Here is a 25,246-nt window from a genome sequence, read left to right as displayed (position 1 = left end):
AACTCCGCGCAAAGTATTGTAAGTGTAAAATCTGCTTTATAAATATGTATACTTAAAAAAAATACTTGTATCCAAAGGCATGCTAAGGTCAATAAAATTAAAATTAGGATACAGATTTCATTTATGGAATTCTAACTTTATTACTGGGGTATATTAATAAAGGCAAAAATTTCAGTATAAAAATCCAAACTATAACAGATACTTCAAAGTAAACAACATTTTTATACCCTCCATCATAGGATGGGGGTATATTAACTTTGTCATTCCGTTTGTAACACATCGAAACATTGCTCTAAGACCCCATAAAGTATATATATTCTGGGTCGTGGTGAAATTCTGAGTCGATCTAAGCATGTCCGTCCGTCCGTCCGTCCGTCCGTCTGTTGAAATCACGCTAACTTCCGAACGAAACAAGCTATCGACTTGAAACTTGGTACAAGTAGTTGTTATCGATGTAGGTCGGATGGTATTGAAAATGGGCCATATCGGTCCACTTTTACGTATAGCCCCCATATAAAGGGACCCTCAGATTTGGCTTGTGGAGCCTCTAACAGAAGCATATTTCATCCGATCCTGCTGAAATTTGGTATATGGTGTTGGTATATGGTCGCTAACAACCATGCAAAAATTGGTCCACATCGGTCCATAATTATATATAGCCCCCATATAAACCGATCCCCAGATTTGGCTTGCGGAGCCTAAAAAGAAGCAAATTTCATCCGATCCGGCTGAAATTTGGTACATGGTGTTGGTATATGGTCTCTAACAACCATATAAAAATTGGTCCACATCGGTCCATAATTATATATAGCCCCCATATAAACCGATCCCCAGATTTGGCTTGCGGAGCCTAAAAAGAAGCAAATTTCATCCGATCCGGCTGAAATTTGGTACATGGTGTTGGTATATGGTCTCTAACAACCATGCAAAAATTGGTCCACATCGGTCCACATCGGTCCATAATTATATATAGCCCCCATATAAACCGATCCCCAGATTTGGCTTGCGGAGCCTCAAAGAGAAGCAAATTTCATCCGATCCGCCTGAAATTTGTTACATGATATTGGTATATGGTCTCTAACAACCATGCAAAAATTGGTCCACATCGGTTCATAATTATATATAGCCCCCATATAAACCGATCCCCAGATTTGGCTTGCGGAGCCTAAAAAGAAGCAAATTTCATCCGATCCGGCTGAAATTTGGTACATGGTGTTGGTATATGGTCTCTAACAACCATATAAAAATTGGTCCACATCGGTCCATAATTATATATAGCCCCCATATAAACCGATCCCCAGATTTGGCTTGCGGAGCCTAAAAAGAAGCAAATTTCATCCGATCCGGCTGAAATTTGGTACATGGTGTTGGTATATGGTTGTCAAAATTTTATTTCTAGAGAAAATTTTGTTAAAATTTTATTCCGTTCATAATTAAATTTTCATCATTGCCAAAATTTTATTTCTATAGAAAATTTTGTCAAAATTTTATTTCTATAGAAAATTTTGTTCAAATTTTATTCGGTTCATAATCATGGTTGCCATTCGAGCCAAAAATAATCTACCAAGATTTTATTTCTATAGAAAATTTTGTCAAAAGTAGAAAATTTTGTTAAAATTTTATTTCTGTAGAAATTTTTGTCAAAATTTTCTTTCTACGGAAAATTTTGTCAAAATTTTTATTTCTATAGAAAATTTTGTGAAAATTTTATTTCTATAGAAAATGTTGTTAAAATTTTATTTCTGTAGAAAATTTTGTCAAAATTTTATGTCTACTTTGTCAAACTGAATTGTATACGTATTGGTTCGATCTTTTTTGATTTAATATATACCACGTATGGACTTACATACAATTTAGAAGATGATGTTAGGAGGTTTTAAGATACCTTGCCATCGGCAAGCGTTGCCGCAACTTAAGTAATTCGATTGTGGAATGCAGTGTTTAGAAGAATGATGATGGAGGGTACATAAGCTTCGGCCTGGCCGAACTTACGGCCGTATATACTTGTTTTAATTAAAAAAAAAAAATTAAACTAACCATACAAAATCCTCAAAATAAGTTTTAGCCTATTTGAGTGGTTTTTATCTAAAGATTCAATATTTCACTTAATTTAAGGTCGATTTCTTTAAATCAAAAATGTTTTTCTTTGCTCTAAGAAAAATCTGCCTTAGTTCAAAGACATACGACTTCAACTTTTTTTCTGTGTAGATAGAAACGGATTGATTTTGTTACCGATCGTGTAAATCACAAATCAAATATGGGTTGTTAAGAATCTCATGTACACTGAAAAAAATATTGTCGTGAGGTCAAAGATTTCATGCCTTTAAAATACGAATACAAATTTTGCTTAGCATAGAAGACGCATTTCTCTAAAATAAAGTTATTTTCCTTGTCCAAAAGTCGATAAACTTTTCCATGAAGTCGTATTGTCCTTATAATTAAGTGATTTGACTTAAAAATGGGTATCTTAAGATGAAAGAAAAAATTTATAGGCTAAGGTCAACTTGACTTTAATAATTCAGAAAAATTCTTTAAATTTAATGAAATTGTCTTTAAATTTGTTGTCTTTTTGCATCTTGACTATAAAGCAAAAAATCGTTCAAGAAGTTTTTTACTTCAAACATAGCATAATTTCTACTGGAAGTCGAGTCCTAATTTGGATAATAAAGTTGCCGTTAACTCATTTTTAAAGGACTTTGATAGCATATGAAGAAAAAAGCTGAGAAAGCGAAAAATTAAAATTTGCTTCCTAGAAGCAAGTACACAAAACCTAAAATTAAAAGAGAATTGTGTCTTAAAAGTATCCTTACTTGTATTCTCCGCTTCTTTGGCTCGGAATCAATACCAAATTTTTTAAAGTAAAGACAAAATCTTTGGAACCGAGTATGCTTTTTTTTCAGTGTAGTTGCCATTGTCTGAATTTAGCTTCTTCTAATTTGTTATTTTTTCGGGGAAAAATACATAATCCTGTTTTCTTAATATAGGATGTATTTATTCAAACTTCCAATCACTCTTAATCCAAATGTAAAATAATCTGCTCCAATTAAAAAAATAAAACAAAAAAACAGAAAAAAGAAATACTAAAAAATTGTTCTACAGTTCATGGCTGCTAGTATTACCATTTGAAAGGAAAAACAATAAAACGGAGCAAATATTTCTTGAATTTTAGAATATTTAAACTAAATTTACTCATTTGATATTCTCTTTATAATCATTTTAGTTCAATTTATATGTATATAGATTTGTTTGGTTTTTTTTTCGTTTCAATTTCGTTTTAATTTTTTTTATTATTTGTATTTGTCCACAACCTGTAAAATATTTATGAACAAATTGAATATGAACGTTATAAGTTTTTTGTTAGTTTGTATTGAATTTCATTTAAGTTTTGTGTAAATACATCATAAATAGTGTTGTTACCTCCATTCCTACTCCAACTACTCTTTTTTTTAGTTACGTTTGTCTCGTTCCATTCAATTGTGTACACTCTGCAAAGCAATAAAATCCAAAAAAAATCTAAATAAAATAAAATCAATTTTTTATATATATAGATGAATATGTATATGTACAAATAAATGCTTTTTTGTTTATTCATGGTATTGTCAAAAAAAAACTTAACTTAACTTAACAATAAAACAAACAGTTTTCGTTTTCTTATATTTATTTACAAAATAAAATTAAAAAAATCCCAAAAGTAGAAAATTCCCTTATTAAAAGAAAAGAGCCATTAAGAAACCAGAATTTTTTTAACTTGTGGCAAGAAAACAAGACAGCGCTATGCGTCGTTTTGCTTTTCTTCTGCTAGAAGCGCAACAAAAAAAGTTTAAACACGAAATGTTGGGATGGGCTGCCCGGTGACCGCTAGTATTGTATAAAACAAAATAACCTTAATATTAATGAACAAAAAAACAAAATATATATTTTTTTGTATGTCATTTGTCTTTGTTTGTTTGTCTGTTTTGTCTATTATTTTCGTCTTTAACTCTCTGATGATTCTAACAAAGCAATTTATTCCATATGATTATTATATGTATCATTAACATTTTAGGTTAATTACTTTTTGGTTGTATTTTTGTGTGTGTGTGTGTCTTATTATTATCTATATAACTTTCATTATTTTTATATTTCAATAATTTCAGATTTTTTGTTTTCGAAGAAATTCATACAAAGAAAATTAAAATCTCAACAATTTCTGTTTCATATTTAATTTCTTCCTTGGTGTTTTTCTGTAATTCCGATAATATTTTCAATTTAAATCATAATAATAATTATTGTTGTTGTTGTTGTCGTAGTAGGTGCATATAAATTATTTTTGTAGATTTATGTGTGTGTAAGTGTACCCATATACATATATAGTTGCTATATCGAATTTTTTAAAGATGAAAAAAAAAAACAAAAGTTCTCCAACTTCTTTTTTCTTTTTTCTGTTTTTTTTTTTTTGGTAAATTTCATTATATTCAACTTTTTTCTTTGGTATATTATCGTTTTGTGTGTGACTACATTTTCTTTAATGTTAAATAAATGAAATGTATCACATTTTTATTAAAAAAAAAATAAATTTTGGTTTAGTTTTTCTAGTTCTGGGTTTACCCTCACGCTTAACTGAATCCGAATCGAATGCCCACCATTAATCCACCCAGCCCCTCCCTCATTCTAGAGTCTTATCTTAAAATGTGTCTGTGTGTGTATGAGAGATTGTACGACAGTGTTTTTGCTGTTGTTGCTGTTTGATCTAAATGTATTGTATGATTTCCCATGTTTTTGTTGTTACCGATGTTTTTCTTTTTTTCACCCATTCTCTATTCCGTTAAGGTATTTCGGTTGTTGTTTTCATTCCATCCTGTGGATATTAATGTTAATGTTTTTCTCAACTATTGATGTTTTGTGTGCGTGTGTGTGTATGTGGGTTTGCTTTTTATTTATTTCCGGTAAAAGCTTTGTTGTCCATGTTGTTGTGCCCATAGTGTTTTCTACTTGAGAGAACTTTCATTTTGGAGGAGCAAAAAATCCAATAAAGAAACAACAAATGTAACTACGTTCCACGTACAAGTCAACAACGTCCGTCAATGTATTACACATTTCATTTGATTTCATTGCTGCATCTGCGACGATGTTGGCGACGGCTGTTGCTGCCAAAACACATCATTTAGATTGCCCATTAAGAATTGACTGCGATGATACGTGAAGGGGACAAGGGCCGTAACAAAAAGGATTTATGTAGCAAATTCCTACGCACACACATGATAAAAATATGAAATGCCCTTAAATGCGTATATAGGCTTTTCTGGATAATTAAAATTAAATATCCTCGTATGTGTATTTGTAATTAAGGATTTGTGTAAATGAATTCATACAAATCGTAACATAATGACTAGAGTATTCTAGGTCACGCATAAAATATGTGATATCTTTATTATTATTATTTTCAATCATATTTTTGTTGAAAACATCAGGGATTTAAGTTCCTACCTGATATTAATTGCTAAGCTGATTGTTTATTGTATAAAATATAAATTATATATAAATTATTCACATGTGGACCAATCCATGTTCAACCGAACCAAAAAGTTATAAAAAAGTGAATTCATCATTTTGATAGTAAATATTATAAAATCTATCAGTTTTGCACTGAAAGCTGCTTATCCTAAATCTCCTTTTGGTGCAATGATCAGATCTAAAGCAAAAATAACTATCTAACAAACTATGTACTAAATTTCTTCAGGTTAAAAAAAATCCAATACAGATCATATACTGAAAAATGTGATTTAGATTCAAAGATTTTGATACTCATTTTATGATTTAATGTCTGAAATGGGCATTATTTTAAATATTTAAAAATTAATTACAAAACATTTCAATGTAAAAGATGTTCTCTTCTCAAAAATATTTTTTGAATGCCAAGACTTTTTTTACCTTCATTTAAAAATGTTGGTGTTGATCATTATAATGATGACTATTATTATTGGTCTTTCAAATATGCTTAATTTCTTCAAAACAAAATTGGATACATACATTCTTCAAAGAATATTCTTTAAGGTCAAAAAAAGAAATTATTATTCAAAATTGATGGTAGAACTGTCTGCTAAAATAAACGTATTGTTCTGTAGATAAACCAATAACACAAATGCAGGTCTATATTATTTTATAAATCGTTTAAACACTGTTTTCATAAGAAAAGTCAAAACAAATATTGTGTTTGAAATCAAAATGATATGAATTTTGTTTGGCATGTAGATAAATGAAGATCAGTTTAGATAACTATACAGATGTAGACACAAACGCATCTAATTTACGTGATAATTTTTGGCTCATAAACAAAGTGAAACCCAATTTCTTACATCTTCTATTAAAAGTGTAGAACATATTCACCCATAATCCTTCAATAAGAATTGAAATTTTCTGTCTCTCTGTCTTGCTCGCCTCTTTGTTAATGATTTGTTTTTCTATTGCTTGTTATATAAGTATATTTTTGAAAACAATTTCAAATGTCAAACACAGATTTGAAATTGACCAAAGTTTGACAACGAAGTTTGAATAGACTACAAGAATATTGAACCTTATTCATTGTTCTGTCTTAACTAATCACATTAGTCCTTACCACGCTATGTATATCATTTGTAATAAATTAGCAATACTACAATGCGTACTGTAGTTATCCCAGTGACCATATCCATGTCCATTTAGCTTTTCAAAAGAAAAAAGAAACCTATCCATATATGGATGTGTCCATTTATTTGTATGTATCCCATTTGGTTTATATTAGTAGGTGTATTTACCCCAGTGATTGAAATATAGTTTTCCGTTTTTGTTAAAATGTATTAAAACAACAACAATAACAGCAAGACAAAAGCAATAGCAATCATTTTGAACAGAAAGCCAAAGCAACCCTTTCTTCCTCTTCATTACAAATATGTACTACATCAGCAGCAATAAAAGCTACCTTTGCTGGCTCAACCAACAACAACCACATTCGTATCATCAACAATTTCAACGATGTCGCCTACTCCCCCTCTCCCCAACCTCGCCAATATTCTTTCACCACCCATGCAGAGACTTATTGTTGTTTCACATCATCGTCAGTCTGTTATTTCGTCGTCGTTGTTGTTGTTGTCGTCGTCATCATCATTGTTGATGTTGTTGTTGTTATCGTTGCTCATGAACATCAGTATCAGTGACTTTAACATGTTTCTCATTTATTTAGATTTATATCGGGTATTTATACAAAAATCATACCCTTCACTTCAAATCCAAACCTTTCCATTTTCGAATAAGGAGAGGAGTCCTTTGTATGTTATAAGCTCAGAAACCTATAAGTTATAACTTAGTCCTCCTCCATATAGGACCTTAGATCGCCCATTCAACCCACTCAGATGTTCCACACCACACCCATCCAGCTCCAGCTGACAAACAAGTGTATTTGGTTTGCTTTTAACCTTATGAGTTAGTGTTATGCTACAATTCACTTTGTATCTCTCTCGCTCTCTGCTTCCCTTATAAGCTTTGCTACTCTATCACTGTGTATAGCTTTTGCCTTCTGATATTAATTTGCAAGAGGCTAGTATTGGGATAACGGGGTCGGGCCAGACTTCGTCTTCATTGTAATGTATTTTTTTTCTCATTTATTTCTTCATTCTTGCCTTCATTTTCATCATTTTTCAGTTAGTTTTGTATTTTTAGACTATTTCAGCACTATTTCAGTATTCATATTCGTATTTGTGTTGCTGTATTTGCATTCGTACAAGGCAAATGCCTTTGAACATTTGTCGTTTGTACTACTCACTCGGGTACGAATTAATGCTGCTAGCTGGCATTATTACTGTTATGCCAATGCTCAGTCACCTTAAACCACCCATCCCACAAAACTCACATAAACACACATACACTCACTTAGTACAGCTCTGGTACTCTCAATACAATGGGAGAGCAGCGGTGGTTAGGTGGGTGGGTGAATAGTGGGTGATGTATGGTATGTGTTTGTGTGTTTACATTTGCAATTTATATGCTGTAAACCTTTCATTGCTTAATTTAGAGTACAGACCTGACTCTGTTGTTGTAGTTCGCACAAATGCACACACACATACACACTTAATGTGTTCAAGCCTCAGAGTATTCTATAGTATAAGTGTTTATGTTTGCTATTTGTGTGGAACAAAATCCTTTCATTTTCGCTTGGGAAAATCAACTACAACTACAAATGAAACGAAGCAAAAAAGGAAAACGGAAATATTTTCAATTTTACAAATGAGCAGAATACCTTGAAGTTGATGTTTTTCCTCATTTTTCTTTTAATTTTCCCCCATTCGTTTTTCTTCTTAATTTAGTTCATTTGTTCCTTCTTCTAAATAGCAATGGCAGCAGGAACAGCATCAGCAACAAAACTAAAAAGGAAATACTTCAATTGTTTATTATTTGTAATTTTTTATCATTTTCTCCCTGTCTGTTCCCTGCCTGTGTGTGTAAGCCTTTGGAACAACTAACACAAAAGACCCTTTCAAAGAACTATGTATATGTATATGTGTCTGTGTATTTGTTTTTTTTTTTTATATAAATGTTTTGGTGTGTTATTTGTATTTGTACTCTATATATTATAATGCCTTGCCTGTCGGTATTTTCTCTTTATAAGAAATTTTATGTTTATATGTGGTTCTGTGTACCTCTCTCTGTGTGTAATTAAATTATTCGCGTAACTTTTATTAAAGATAAAAAACAGGAAAAGATGAGAAAATCCTTTCCTCTCTTCAACATTCATGCTTTATGAAATGAACATGATGAAATCTTTGATTTACACTCATTTCCACAGCTTATGATTTTATTTTTTATTTATAAAACAAAATAGGTAGACAAACCCTATAGCAGAAAAGAGAGAAGGACCCTTATTGAAAGAAAAATATATTTCTTTTTATGTGTCTAGTTCTCATTTATATTCTTTATTTCTCGTTATTCAAACGTACTCTAGACTGAAAACAGGTAAACATGTTTGTTTTAATTAAGTAAATTATAAAATGAACTATAATTTGAAAGTTGACCTTCTGTTCTAGGACTATGCACAATACCACAAAGGATCATATAATCATGAAACCACGAAGTTAATTCAAAAATATTCTTTACCTACAAACATGTTTACTTGCTGCTCACCAATAAACTAGCTTTCACACAAATAAGTTAAACCACAAATTTAACTTATTGGCTTTTTAATATTTTCAGTCTCATTAAGAAGTGGATTATTTATCAGATTTTGTTGATAGTTTTTTATTTGTTTTCTATAAGCATCGTGCAAATGAGTTTTTAAATTATAAAAACTTCATTTGAGAGAAAAACAGAATTCGTTTTTTTTACAAATTTTCTTTGGTCAAACAAAATATGAACGTGTTTTATTAACTTTTTCTGTTTTTGTTGTTTTGATTTTTTTTTTGTAACTCAATGCTATTTCCATACGACTCAAATGATAAACAATAAATAAATGATCGAACCATAGGCTAAGATGGAAAGATGAAGATGGAAAAAAGCCTAAAGCAGTAGAAATGTTTTCCATGGGGAAACCTAGAAAACGCAAAGACAACGGACTCGCCGCATTAAAATCAACAACCAGCAACAGCATTTCAAATATGTATCGTCTTCTTTTTTTTGTTGTGGAAAAATTGGTCAAATGTTGGCATGTCTGTCACTGTGGTACATTCCTTTGTTTATATAATTTATTTATTTAGTCTACAAACAATTGCTAAGCAAACGAAAATTGAACTCGGTTGCACCCTTAGTACCACCTACTCTCCTGGTAACTGACAAAATTATCCCCTGGTTGTCGGTGATATATAAAGGATGTATCAACTTATCATATATCCCAGGAAAGTGGAGGGAAACAAAAGTCGTTTTCATACCTAAAGCGGGAAAAGCCTCTCACTCGAGGGCGAAGGATTTCCGACCAATCAGCTTATCCTCATTCCTACTTAAGACTCTGGAGAGGATGATAGATATTTATCTTAGAACTAGCATCGATTCAAGTTTGTTCTCGAAACGACAGCATGCATACTCGAAGGGCAGGTCTACTGAGACCGCACTACATGAACTAGTCAGCTTTATTGAAAGCTCACTATCTGTCAAAGAATACACAATCGTGGCGTTTCTAGACATCGAAGGGGCGTTCAATAATGTCCATCCGAGCTCGATATTAAATGGACTGATAACTCTGAATGTTGATCCATGTATACTCAGGCTGTTAGACGAACTGCTAATGAAGAGACGTATTTCAGCCACACTAGGACAAGCAAACATACAAAGGTATGTGAACAGAGGCACTCCCCAAGGAGGAGTCCTATCACCTCTTCTTTGGAATGTTGCTATAAATAGCCTTCTGGTTACTCTAGAAAAAGAAAGGATAAAAGTGGTGGCATACGCAGATGATGTGGCTCTGGCAGTCAGGGGAAAATTCCCATCCACAATCAGAGATATTATTCAGAGGGCCCTCCGGATGACTGAGAAATGGGCGAAAGACAATGGTCTTGGGGTAAATCCTGCAAAGACAGAATTAGTCATGTACTGCAACGATCGCAAAACTCCCACGGTTAGGCCTATTTCCTTAGGGGGTATTGAAATTCCCTTTGGTGAATGTGCAAAATACCTTGGCGTTATTTTGGACAGGAAGCTGAACTTTAAGCTTAATATTGAAGAAAGGGCGAGAAAGGCAACTGTAGCTTTGTACTCGTGCAAAAAGGCAATAGGAAAAAAGTGGGTACTGAAACCAAAAATTGTGCATTGGCTATACACGGCAGTGGTTAGACCTATAATGCTATATGGTGTTGTAGTCTGGTGGCCGGCACTTCAGAAACCGACTTGTTTAGATAAAGTTCAGCGTATGGCGTGTTTGTGTATTTCAGGCGCATTCAGCAAGACAGGAACAAATTCCCTTAATGTCGTGCTGCATCTATTGCCTTTAGACATTTTGGCCAAACAGTCAGCTGCAACAACGGCTGTGCGGTTGCGCGAACTATCGCTGTGGTCGGAAAAAGGTTACGGTCACAGTTCTGTCCTCAAAACAATGCCAGATGTGCCTAACGTAGTGGATTACACTTTGGCGAGTCCACTTTTCGACAAAAAGTTTGAGACTCTAATCCCCAACAGTGAGGCGTGGTGCACACAGACCCCGGGGAATAAAGAATATATAGATTTCTACACTGATGGCTCCAAATTGGATGGACAAGTGGGGTTCGGAGTATATTCTAATGATCTGGAACTTCGAATAGCGAAAAGATTACCTAATCACTGTAGTGTTTTTCAGGCTGAAATATTAGCAATAAGAGAGGTGGCGAATTGGCTGAGAAGTAATGTTCCAAAAAATGTGGGCATTAATATATACTCAGACAGTCAACCTGCAATAAAATCCTTGGACTCTGTGTCCCTCAACTCGAAAACGGCCATCGACTGCCGCAAATCTCTCAATGAGATGGCTGAGCAGTACAATATTCACCTAATATGGGTGCCTGGCCATAGGAACATACCGGGGAACTGCGAAGCGGATGAGTTGGCAAGGCTAGGGACTACCTTACATATTCCAGGGGAACTAGAATTTGTTGGTATGCCCCTAGCTACCTGCAAGCTCATGCTGCGTGAGAAGGCTGTTATGATGGCAAATGTTCGATGGGAGAATTGCAAGGGTTGTAACGACACCAAGCAAATATGGCCCCATTTCAACTTAAACCGCACACTAGATATGCTAATGTTCTCGAGACGTCAGATATCACTCCTGATATCTGCTATAACGGGTCGCTGCCTGATAGGCGATTTTGCAAAAACTATTGGCGCGAAGTATAATGACTATTGTATGAGCTGTCATGATGCGGAGGAAAAAGAATCAATTAAACACCTCTTGTGTGAGTGTCCTGCATTTTGTGTAAAGCGCAAGCAAATTTTAGGAGCATATAGCTTCAGATTACTGGCGGATCTGGAAAACGTTAACTTAAGCAGTCTGCTACTGTTTTTGGAACAATCTGGTTGGTTCAACAAAGAAAAATAATCAAGAAGGTTCAGCGGTTAAAACTAGAAGTGCCCATATGTAATAGGTACTTTTAGTTAATGTGGTATCACAATGGACTGAATAGTCTAAGTGAGCCTGAATCTTAATCGGGCTGCCACTTTAACCTAACCTAACCTACTCTCCTGGTTCTCTTTCCCATTTGGCCCCATGACTAGAGCCAAATTGGTTGGAGTCCACAAAGCGCATGCAAACACACAATGAAAACAACAAAGTTGGGTTGTGACCAAATGATTTGATTTCTCTTTGAATCACATTTTAAATGCCATGGTGGACTGGTTGTTGAGGGAAAAATGTTAAAGCGGATAAATGTGCCCACCAAGCATTAGCATTAAAGCTTTAAAAGTGTGAATCAAAAAGACATTGACATTTAGTTCATTCAAGGCACTAAGTTGAATTGAATTGTTTTGTAGTAGTGGTTGGTAGTAATGGAAACATATTAGGGTTGAAGAATCACAGTGAACAATCAAAATAATGAATGATAAGCAATAAATTGGTTAACAAACTATAAGAAATATGAGAATATTTAAAATTAGAATGTTATGTGGTTGAATCTATATTACCTTATACTTTGGTAGAAATTTATTTAAAACTAGTGAGATACAACCTGTACTAGACATTGACTTTTATATGTCCCTAAAGAATAACAGTCGGCGGAAGCAAATTTCTATCATATTAACGAGTGCAGAAACTTCCACTCTCATTCTCTTCACAAAGTCAACACCATCAAATTCCATAGTTGGCATTCTGTTCGGATTCGTGGAATAGACTTTCTACGTGCGGACACGGTAACTGTAATAAAACGCTAGTAATTCCCAAGTGTCATCATCTACGCAAAAAATTTGTAGATGTTTCCATTCACGACTTGGATATTTTGTCTGATTGTATCAAAGTCCTATCACCGTGTCACCGTATCACAATCACAACGATAACCAAAATCCGAAACCATATTCTAAAGTTGAGTTGACTTCAAACAGTTTCCTTTATTATAACACTCTGGGACTCCTTATAATATAACACTCTGGACAATCCTTTATTATAACACTCTAGGACCTCCTTAAAATAAAGATGTTGTAAGGATACAATCAGAATTAAATAGAGGTTCTGTATATAATTTCAGAATGAAGTAGACTACTTAAAGCAGAATACATTTTTGCATAAAAAAAACATTAAAAAATTATTTAAAATAAATACTATTAACTTTATATAAATTATCTTCATATTAATGAAATTTGACCTTAATAGTGCAATGAAAATGGAAGTTATTCTGCCTCAATGGTATCAACATTGAGGCTTTTCGTTATCTATAACATTTTTTATTTATTTTTTAGATTTATTCAAACCTTTTCCAACTTCCATTAAAGAACCACAACGACATTTTTTGAAATTTAAATGGCTTTGTATCGAAATGATATTTATAGATTTAAATTGATAATAATAAATTTATTCAACATTTTCAAATAGTTTCTGTAAAAGTTGAAACATTATTAAATTTATAGTTTGGGCTGACAGCTATTGATATTCCATTCCAAAGGGATTTCTCTCCTAAATGGTCTCTAGATTATTTAAAATGGCTTGTCAACATAGAGATTTAAAAATGCACCCCACCATTAAAAATATATCAACTCCATCTCCAACTCACTAAATATGCAAATGCACGATGCATAAATGCATCAGTTTTAATTACACCTTAATAGCTGATGTATGCATTTTAAATTCAAAGCTAATAACAAACAACAACAACAAAAAAACAGAAAGAGATGAGAAATGAAAAACAAAATGAAAAATCTATAAATTATGGCCAATGAAATTGAATATTCAAAGTAATTAAATAACATGAACATCAAATGATAAAATCGAGAGTTAATCCACTCAAAAATATGTATCATCTAAATTAATCTGCCTGACTGGTCATTTGACATCTGAGGGTTTAATGGCTCAATCATCTAAAATTTGGGAGGAGGGCCATTTCCTGCCATCTCAAACATCAATGGCAAGGGTAGCATGTCATATGCCTAGCCTTTGGCCACATATTAGTCTTCAAGCATGGAATGATGATGATGAGATGATGATTATAAATTCAAAATCTTTATTCAAATTGGGTCAATTGAATATCTATCTCTGTCACCTAACTTGTTTTTCATTTTCCCCCCATAAAATAGAATCCATTAACCATTTTCATACAGATAGAAGCGATACGGTGTGTCATGATAAATCAATAAATTTGATAAAAATAAAAGAAAGGTCATTCATTATATTGACCACCCACTGTAGTCAGAAGATAAGTCAATCGATAGGAGACAATGGTGCAGATGGTTGACATTTCAAAACAAAGTAAATGCGTGGTCGTTTAGCGGGTGTTATGGAGGGACGAGTGGACGGACAGACGACAAACGACGAACGACTTAAGCTTAAACTTTGCTGCCCCACAAATCATTTATTTATTGTTGTTCTTATTATCTTGGTGGAGGTGGTATTGTTTGTGCTGTGTCCACGATGTTGTAGTAGTTGTTTACTCCAATTATTGTGAAAATATTTTGTTTGAACTACAACACCAACTTCCATGTGAATGACATCGAAGAACAATAAGAAGCAAGCAACCTACCAACCAACCGGCCAACCAATATCAAACAAATCATTATTATCCGTTTCAGTTTAACTATTTATTAATACACACACACACACATCTATGTATATGTGTGTATCTATGTATGTATTATTATATACATAATTATTTATTGATTTACTATTAAACAATTATGGTATATGCATAGCTACATCTGTGTTTACATATCCCCCATACAACAGACCTGCATTATTCAAATATCCATCCATAACCATCTTTTATTCAATCATCGAACAATCGTAACATGTCATAACATACAAACATTCGAATATTCGAACATTCTAACATGATATACATAACGATGCCGAATTTCCTTAGATGGCCAAGTCGACTTCAATGATTTTTATATGCATATAAACAGTTGTGATCAAAAGAATAGCAGTGTTTTTGACATACTAATTTACTGAGAAATCAACTCGATTTTATGCCAAAGTTAATGGTACTTAAAAACAGGAATCCGAACACGCAAAGAAGGAATATGATCAGCACAAAGGAACGGGTTTTTGTCGCAAAAATATTGTTTTTTTCTGCTTGGCAAAATCAGATACATAATTTCCGATAAAATAAAATGGATGCGTCAAACGTGTTTCATGTTCCTAGTGAAAAGTCCATATTATACTCTTAAGATATGTTTGATGCGTTCATATTCCTTCTCTGAGTGTATTAACAATGTAAATTAAGTAAATTTCAGAATTAATAACCACTCCCAAAAAAGTTAACAAGAGATTGCAATACACCATATATACATAATTTTATTTTAGTTCATTGTACTTTTCTTGATTTTGTTTAGGTCAAATAAGTTCCCTTGATTTTAATTATGTGCTTTCTCTAAATAAGAAGAGAAGTATAATTTTACTAAGTTTAAGTTTCTCAAAAAATAGTTCATAATTTCTCAAAAAAAAAAAAATAGTTCATAATTTCTAATGAGCTATCTCGTTCGAAAATTGAACTAAATTGCATAACAATTTGTGGGATTTCTTAAAAGCATAATTAAACTAACGATTTTTTTTTGACATTTTTTGGCTTTTTATCTATAATATTATTTTCAAATCTTAGTCGACTTAGCCTTCTTCGGAAATAAGCAAACTGTTCATATGCACACAAGTGCATATGTATGTGTGTACTTAGTTAATCTTATGTAACTGAATTTTGAAAGTAATAATCATAATTTCCCAAGTATCTATTAATATTACAATGAGAATGGAATTTTTTCTATGAACTTTCATTTTTAACTAAAAGAAGAAAATAAAAATTAAACAGAAATTGTTGTTTGAAAATAATTTGATTTATTTATTCTAATTTAAAAGAATATCATTTATTTATTATTTTAGTTTTTATTAAAAACAAAAATTTATCCATATTTGATATCAATTTTAATTTTTGAGTATTTCTCCAAAAAGTACTTTAAATTTAATTTATATGTGATTCCAAGAGACGCAACAACAAAAGCCAAAGCTTTGAAACTCGGTCATATTTATTTGCTTTTATAAATTTGGTTTTTTTTTGTGGTGACATGCTATTTTATGACCCATTTTAAATGAATTTATTAAATTATTTCGTTGCGAAAAAAATGCCATTATCCCAGATTAAATCTAATGGACTGTTATGCATGTCACTCCATGGCAGAAAAATAAAACACAAACTCTCTCACTCATTCATTCACATTTAAATAAATTAAAAATCTGCATTCTCCATCACCATGGGGAAAGTGGAAAATCCTTTTTTGAATCACATATAATTGAATTTCTTATATAATGCCTAGATTCTATTGTATATGTGTTCGTATAATGTATTTTATATTTTAATTGTTTTATTTATTATATTTTTTTCTTTTATTGTATATATTTCTATTATTATTTCACATATTTTTATTTTATTCCGTGTACGTTCTTTATGTGTTTTTTGTGTGTCTTTGTATTCAACTGAGAAATATTGTGCATTAATCTATTTCTTTTATTTGTGTTTTTGCTTCAAAAACTTTATGTCCCCCAGATTTTTGCAAAGGTCGTGAAACGTTACAGAACCTCTGCGATCAAATACCTGGTGATGCCCTCTTGTATTCCCTGTTTAGGGAAAGTGCTGATCCCGTCAAATGCCCTCTAAAAGGTAAGTTTACAAAACAAAAAAATATTTTGTCTAAATCCAATTGCAAATTTACACAAATTTCAATTCCGTTTTCTGTTCCAGGTCCCTTTATATTTACCTATAATCGTGGCAATGGCGAATGTAAAAGCCCTGTCTCAAATATTGAAAGTTGTACAGAAGATAGCCGCTTGCTATTGAGTTTTCAGGCTTGTCCAGATGTTGTGGGGACCGAAAGTACAGGTGAGTTTTGAAAGCGAATATTTTTAGTTTAACTAGTTTTTAAGATACACAGAAAATATATTAATTTTTAATTCAAATTTCTTCAATCACGGAAATGACATAAAAAATAATTGATCGAATTTAATTACATTTAATTTTTGTTTTGATTAAACAATTTGTTGAATCAAACACATTTTTAATTGGTTCTTTTAATCGATGGTTTTACTTTTAAAATTCAATTAAAATTTTAATTGGTTAAATATTTATTTTAAATATTTTTTTTTTTGTGTATACAGATATTGATTAACTTATTTGTTGATTCCATATGAACTTAGGAAATATTTCGATTAACCAGTAAAACTTCTAATTCCGACATTATGATAACACTTGAAATAGAGGTTCACATACTCCGAGAAGTCACTTAATAACTTAGACAAAATCCCTATGAAAACATTGTTGGTGTTCCATCAAACTTACGAAACGAAACTGATAATACCAGCCTAATATATGTCAGGCTCACTTACACTATTCAGTCCATTGGAATATCACAGGTGGTGAAATTCTCTTTTATCAATGAGTGGTTAATGGCAAAGGATCTGCTTTTAATAGCCGAGTCCGGACTGCGGTGAAACTCCATAGAAATGAAAACATTTTTATACCCTGCGCCACAGGGTATTATAAGTTAATGCATATGTTTGCAACACCCAGAAGGAGACGAGATAGACACATGGTGTCTTTGGCAAAAATGCTCAGGGTGGGCTCCTGAGTCGATATAGCCATGTCCGTCTGTACACTCAAAAAAAAGTGAACTCTCTATTTCACTAAAGCCAATTTAACTTTATTTTAGTTCATGGAATTATTATGTTTGGAGAAAGTTTCATTTACTCTAATAATTTTTTGCGTACGTTAGTTAATTGAACTAAAAAACGGGAAAAAGTTATCCTCAAATTAAGCAAAATGATTTACTAAATTCACGCTTCCCACAAAATAGTTCATTATTTATTTAAATTTGTAAATTTTACCCAAAATGCGTTCATCATGAACTTCGTATATCACTAACGTGAACACATTTTTGTAATCAAAGTCTAGGTCGCAGTTTTAGTCCAATCGACTTCAAATTTGGCACAAGTATGTGTTTTGGCTCAGAATAGAACCTTATTGATTTTGGAAGAAATCGGTTCAGATTTAGATGTAGCTCCCATATATATATTTCGCCCGATATGGACTTATACGGCCCCAGAAGCCAGAGTTTTACCCTAATTTGCTTAAAATTTTGCACAAGAAGAACAATTAGTACTACAGTCAAGTGTGCCAAATTTTATTGAAATCGGTTCAGATTTAGATATAGCTCCCATATATATATATCTTCCCAGAAGCCAGAGTTTTACCCCAATTTTGTTGAAATTTTGCACTATGAGTACGATTAGTAGTGTAGTCAAGTGTGCCAAATTTTATTCAATCATATGACCACAGTGGCCAATCTTTTACTCCGATTTAATTGAAATTTTGCACAGGGAGTAGAATTAGCATTGTAGCTATGCTTACCAAATTTGGTTGAAATCGCTTCAGATTTAAATATATCTCCCATATATAGCTTTCGCCCGATTTACACTCATATGACCACAGAGGCCAATTTTTAACTCCGATTTAGTTGAAATAGCCCCCAACACGGATGTGATATGGTATCGAAAATTTAAATCTACAAAGTGGTGCAGGGTATAATATAGTCGGCCCCGCCCGACTTTACACTTTTCTTACTTGTTTATTCTAAAACCACGATCAATTTCGTTTAAATACAGCTCAGTTCTTTTTTTTTTGAGCTAGCCTATATTAAATGTGTCTTACATCCTGCAAAACAACCTTTATCAAGAATAATATATATTTCCATCAAACAAACTTTTTTACCGTGACAAATTCAAAAAAATGTTCCTTGATCGAAAAATCCGTTTGGGAGGAAGGATGATTTTGCGAGTGAGAAGAATCTTCCGCTGAAAATCTTTTTGGTGTACGGCCAAGACTGGGATTGAAGCCTTAGTTGTATCAATAACGATTTTGTATTCTTCTTATAAGATTTACAAAACTAGTCAAAGAAGTCAAGAAACACAAAAAAATATATATTTTTAAATTTTATATTGAAAATCATTCATTAACTTTATAAAACTAAAAATCATTTTATTATCCTAACAGTGGAGGAACTTACATGTTTGGCCACTTGGAAAGATGGGAATTCAAGATATTTAGTGGGCCTGGTGTCACATCACCATGCCATATCCAATGAAGAACGATACCGTTGTTTTGTCTATGAGAAAATATCCTCGCTAATGGGTAAGATAATTAATTCTAAAAATTAAAAAAATGACAATCGTATTAATTGTGCTGATTTTATTCTGATTCATTAGATATGGGACACTTTGCTGGACCAAGTATGTCAACATCAAAGGATGCTGAATATAAATTGGCTCAATCTGGCGATGCCACCTGTAATGGTTTAGACAGTGCTGAGGTAATAAAAAGAAAACTTTAAATTAAAAATAACATAATAACAAGGATTTCGATTCGATTTTTTTAGGTCGGTTCCCGTATAATGTCCTTGAGAAAACCACCAATCACTGAAAGATGTGATTTTCCGGCATGGTTTAAGGGTCCGAGACATTGGCATGTCCTAATGGGCAATGCAGTTTACAATTATCACACAAAGTAGGTCATCATAAGAGGAGAGTTTCATTATTGCCTTAATTAAATATTTCCTCCTGTGTTTTGTTTATAGTGATGGTTCCATACACATTATAAAACCCAATGGCTATATGGATACAAGAGCTCTTTGCGAACAAATCAATAAACAAACGGCCACCGAAATGATGTCAGTGGTTCATTACACCACAGGATGGTAAGTTCAATGGCGATAGTCTATCTATGTGATGATTTTAATTAATTCTATATTTTCTCATATCCTACAGTCAATCTGGCTTTATGTGTATGATGTTCTATCGCCGCGATACACATATCATTGAAATACAAACTGGTAAGCCAGCTTCACGCCTGGAAGATGCCTGTGCTCCGGATCATTTCGATATCAATAAGACACCCTACATTACACTATTGGGTAAGGAAGATGCCGTATTCCAACTTACTTCATGATCTTCATATTTTTTTTCGTCTGGATTTTTTTCAGCCTCAAATCCTGATCCCCAAATATGTCCCATGGAAGGTCTATATACACTTAGAGGGGCCATAGGTCCACCTTATATGACTACACGACATAAACGTAATCACAATAACAAAGTACATGGAATACACAATCACCATCATCAGTATGAGAGTAATGAGAGAGGAGTTTTACACAGAAGGTAGGATGGTATGGAGTAGGGCAATGTGATCATTTCTAATGGAATCATTTTTATAGGCATGCTTCCTTGAGTTTCCGCAATACCAATCCAAACGAAAGAAATGCCTGGCATTCAAATACACGCGGTATACCAGGACGTTCTAGGCGCGATGCCTCCAGTACCACAACGAAACCCAATGTGACCGAAAACACAGAACCTTCACAACAAAACGATGGAGTAACACAGGCGATTCTGGTCGTAGGCAATAATACAAATGTTGGCTTTGTACAAGATCCCGATAGTGATACTAGATTAAGGAGTAGACGTAATGTTCCTGAATGTATAACAAATTATAAGGCCCAACGTCAATTGTGGATTGGTTGTACAGAGCCCAATCTAATAGATGTTCGGCCATTGTGTAACGATGAAGGCGATGAAGGTAAGTGATTTCAGTAATAAAACAAGCAACAACTATTTATTTATTTTTTTTTCATAATAAATGAATTTCCCAAAATGGACAAAGATTCATATAATTAGAGGATCTACGTTACACAAGATAAACTTTGTAGCGAAAATTTACAATTCGGAGAAGACATGCGTATCCAAATTTATACCGAAGTCGTTGAAATTTGATATATGCATCTTACCACCACCAAATTTTTAGGAAATCTCCTATATATAGTAGTTAGAAGGGTGTATTATATTATTCAACAACGATGCAAAAATACACATGAAAACTATAGCTAAGGCGATTCATACCATAAACTGCATAATTGGAGATGGTAACAGCTACATTGCCTTAGGAGTATTGAATTCTCGAATTCTATAGGATCGATTGTTGGAACAAATATATCCTCGTTATTAATCATTAAAATGTTGGATATTTCAAATGATTTAGGCAGAACATTGATTGGGCCTTCTACAACTACAGCTGGGTCCATGTTCCTACATATTCGCTGTATCTTAAGAGATGTGAACGATTTCTGCTATTGATCGAACGTACAAAATGAAAGCCCGCATTAAGAAGACCTTATTTCAATTTTTGTGTTGAAATTTGGGCATTGATCATATAACAGGTTGGCTGATAAGTCCCCGGTCTAACACACATTTTTTGTCAAAATTCGTTTTTATTTTTCAACATAGTTCCCTTCAAGAGCGATACAACGATTATAACGACCTTCCAATTTTTTGATACCATTTTGGTAGTACTCCTTCGGTTTTGCCTAAAAATAGGCCTCAGTTTCGCCGATCACCTCTTCATTGCAGCCAAATTTTTTCCCTGCGAGCATCCTTTTGAGGTCTGAGAAGCAATTCGAAGCCCAATTCATGAATTTTTTGCCATCGTTCTCAATGACTTGTGGCACGGTGCGTTGTCTTGGCCAGCGGACTTTTAAGTCTTTCCACGCTTCGGAGACGGTTCACCGGTCGCTGTCCACTCAGCCGACTGTCGATTGGACTCAGGAGTGTAGTGATGGAGCCATGTTTCATCCATTGTCACATATCGACGAAAAAACTCGGGTGTATTACGGGTGTAAACAGCTGCAAACACCGTTCAGAATCATCAACACGTTGTTGTTTTTGGTCAAATGTGAGCTCGCGCGGCACCCATTTTGCACAGAGCTTCCGCATATCCAAGGTTAGGTTAGGTTATGTGGCAGCCCGATGTATCAGGCTCACTTAGACTATTCAGTCCATTGTGATACCACAGTGGTGAACTTCTCTCTTATCACTGAGTGCTGCCCGATTCCATGTTAAGCTCAATGACAAGGGACCTCCTTTTTATAGCCGAGTCCGAACGGCGTTCCACATTCCAGTGAAACCACTTGGAGAAGCTTTGAAACCCTCAGAAATGTCACCAGCATTACTGAGGTGGGATAATCCACCGCTGAAAAACTTTTTGGTGTTTGGTCGTAGCAGGAATCGAACCCACGACCTTGTGTATGCAAGGCGGGCATGCTAACCATTGCACCACGGTGGCTCCCAATTCCGCATATCCAAATATTGATGAATTATATGACCAACACGTTCCTTTGATATCTTTTAGGCCTCTGCTATCTCGATCAACATCATTTTACGGTCATTCAAAATCATTTTGTGGATTTTTTTTGATGTTTTCGTCGGTAACCACCTCTTTCGGGCGTCCACTGCGTTCACCGTCCTCCGTGCTCATTTCACCACGCTTGAATTTTGCATACCAATCAATTATTGTTGATTTCCCTGGGGCAGAGTCCGAAAACTCATTATCAAGCCAAGTTTTTGCTTCCACCGTATTTTTTCCCTTCAGAAAACAGTATTTTATCAAAACACGAAATTCCATTTTTTCACAATAACAAAAGTTGCTTCACAAAATACGCTCTATCTCACAAACTAATTGACTTACAGACGTCAAATTTTGACACGAATCATTCGAAGGTTGGTACTATATAAAAATAATACTAGCGACGCCATCTATGTGTCAGACCGGGAAATTATCAGCCAACCTGTTATCCTCTCTAGATATACATACTGCTTTGTACGAAAATACCAGTACGGGAAAAAGGACATATCATTCATAAGTGTCGTACAACTTCTACCATAAGAGTTTAACCTAGACCCATAATTCTCTGAATACTTGAAAGTATGCTGACCATCAGCAGAAAAGGTTTATACGCCTATACTCACCATTGCATTCACGCCATAGTATCACCTTCGATATCTTCCACCTACTAGGAAACTACATCTGTGTGTCAGGATGTGGTTGAAGATGTGAGTTATGTATGGAAGTATAAGAGGCAGTATCAGTTAAAAATTTATTAGAAAAGTAAGAAGAATCAGATTCAGAAACGAAAATAGACTCATCATGGGATTCAGTTATATTGGTATTTAAAAAAGGAGTGATTCAATTCTTCTAGGTCACAATTACAACATGGCGGTTTACTACTTATTCCTAGATCAATATTTCTGATTTCACAATGGCATTTAATTAATTAATTAAATTAATTTTTGCTCATTACCAGTCTTTGCAAACTAATTAATCCAGTTATCAATCATTTACACATATTATATTTTAACTGTTTTTTTTGTTTAAAAAAATAAATTTCCCTCCACTAGCGTTTACTACCGTGGTTAACGCTTTAAATTGCGCCATAATAATTAGTCTTCGCCTCCTTTACCATCCTGGAAAATTGGCGTCTTAGAACTATGAACATAAAATTATAATCGTTTAGACAACAACTCTTTACTGCATACCCAGTTTGGTAAAATGATTGCTTGGTGATTGAGACAAAAGTGGAATAGTAGTTGTTGCATTAGTGTAGTAACAAACCGAAATCAAAAAATTACATTATGGAATTTTAGTAATGTGAGAAGATGATCCGCAGTGGTGGTGAAAAATGGTTCAATTTGGGAGAAATAATTTCCATAGGTAATTAACCCATAAAGACCCAAATTGAATCATCTCACCCCGTCAGATCTACACTAAAGGCTATGGAAACTTGCATTTGCTGCCAAAGAAACATATGTATAGTTAGGATTGTAGGGATTAGTATCTTACCAATGCTTTATTCGAAGAACCAAGCTGCATTTATATCAGGCAAACATAAAAAAGTTGAATAATTTTTATTCAAATTTATTGAAAAGTCTGTTCGTGTGTTCCACACTTTATAAAGCATATCCCAAAGCGTCAATATGTATAAATTTGCCCTTATAACTTGCTAGTTCTTACGGAATAATTTTTATTGGATTAGTGTACACGAATAGACGTATTAAATTCGTTCTTTTCTTTTTCAGAATATTCTTGTCATGGTTCATGGACTGAAAACGGCACAGTGTATATAATTGCCCGCCACAAGGGAACCAAACATGGAGTGTGCATCAGCTACCGACCCACAGAGGGTAACAATGCCAAACTCGTAGTTGGAGATGCTTGCTACCGAGGGACGCAAAAACCACCAGAGCATCACTTGGAAGCTAATTTATCTGTTTTTGGTGAGTAATCCTAACTAGTACATTTAGTAGCTAATTGTCAAATTATAATGATGGTGTTTCCAATTTCAGGTAAATGCGGTGAGACTGGATCATCTACAGGTAGAATATTCCATCTAGGACGATTACAGCTGATGACAGTGACATTATTAAATTTGCTATTAAGTCAATTGCCAATACAAAGATGATTTATCAACTAAGGATAGTTTTCATCTCCCCTAAGAAATCGCTTTACACATTTAGAGAAGGTTATTAAGGGAAAGGAAATGTCTATATCTTATAGAAATAAGGCAACTAAAACCAACTTCATTAAAATGTAAAAATAGAGGAAGAGCAAAACAAAGACAACGTTTGTTTCTTTGGAAATCCAACATGAAAATGAATGCAGCTCAAACAAAACGAAGTTGTTTGCGTGTTCTTTTTTATTACAATCTACAGATTTAAAAATTAATATGTAATGACAGTAAAAATAAACAAAATAATCTTATAATTAAAAAATATGTAAATAGAGTTGGGGTGACTATGAAAAAGAATAAGACAAAGCAGCATAAAGGCAAATGTTTGAAATGAAAGAAGCCTAACAATGTGTTATTAAATAATTCATTATTTAAGCTGAAAAATTCTGTTTTTTTTTTTATTTACTATATATGAATGTCAACTATATATTAAGTATAAATTTATAAATAAAAAAAAAAAAAACAAATTAAAAAATTCTACATGAATGTTGTATACTCTATTCCTTTTTCCTCCTATTCCCATACTAGGCATCGAAAACAAATGTAAATAAATGATAAATAGATTTTGCTTTTCTTTCGATATTTTGTAAATAAAAGTAAAATTTCTAAAACAACAACAAAAAAAAGAAAATTGTAAGAACACAACAGAACTCCATACACAATACTATCATTGCATAATTTCAAATGTAAACATAATTAGATTATAGAATATATTTTTGTTTTTCAATTGGAATTGAGTTAATTCACCAATACAATTACCAGTATGTAT

At 33.3% G+C, this 25,246-nt stretch overlaps 1 protein-coding gene across 3 annotated transcripts in view; it reads left to right on the top strand.

Moving 5' to 3' along the window:
• Window positions 1-24,957, top strand: part of aus (argus) — a 137,618-nt gene extending 112,661 nt beyond the window's left edge. For 2 of the 3 annotated variants that reach the window (XM_075296766.1, XM_075296758.1), the window contains exons 5-15: window positions 16,641-16,754; window positions 16,836-16,973; window positions 19,140-19,277; window positions 19,352-19,455; window positions 19,522-19,649; window positions 19,720-19,839; window positions 19,910-20,055; window positions 20,125-20,299; window positions 20,356-20,717; window positions 24,047-24,244; window positions 24,314-24,957. In XM_075296766.1, the coding sequence (XP_075152881.1) occupies window positions 16,641-16,754; window positions 16,836-16,973; window positions 19,140-19,277; window positions 19,352-19,455; window positions 19,522-19,649; window positions 19,720-19,839; window positions 19,910-20,055; window positions 20,125-20,299; window positions 20,356-20,717; window positions 24,047-24,244; window positions 24,314-24,429 (1,739 nt within the window). In that variant the 3' untranslated portion in view covers window positions 24,430-24,957. Of the gene's footprint in view, window positions 1-16,633; window positions 16,755-16,835; window positions 16,974-19,139; window positions 19,278-19,351; window positions 19,456-19,521; window positions 19,650-19,719; window positions 19,840-19,909; window positions 20,056-20,124; window positions 20,300-20,355; window positions 20,718-24,046; window positions 24,245-24,313 lie in introns of all 3 variants that reach the window. The other variant, XM_075296750.1, reaches the window with a different exon arrangement.
• The last annotated feature ends 289 nt before the right edge of the window (window positions 24,958-25,246 follow it).

This window comes from Haematobia irritans, chromosome 1 (genome assembly GCF_050003625.1).
Source record: "Haematobia irritans isolate KBUSLIRL chromosome 1, ASM5000362v1, whole genome shotgun sequence".
Classification (NCBI taxonomy): Eukaryota; Metazoa; Arthropoda; class Insecta; order Diptera; family Muscidae; genus Haematobia; species Haematobia irritans.
The sequence above is the reverse complement of the archived record's forward strand: the minus strand, read 5'-3'. Positions and strand labels throughout refer to the sequence as shown.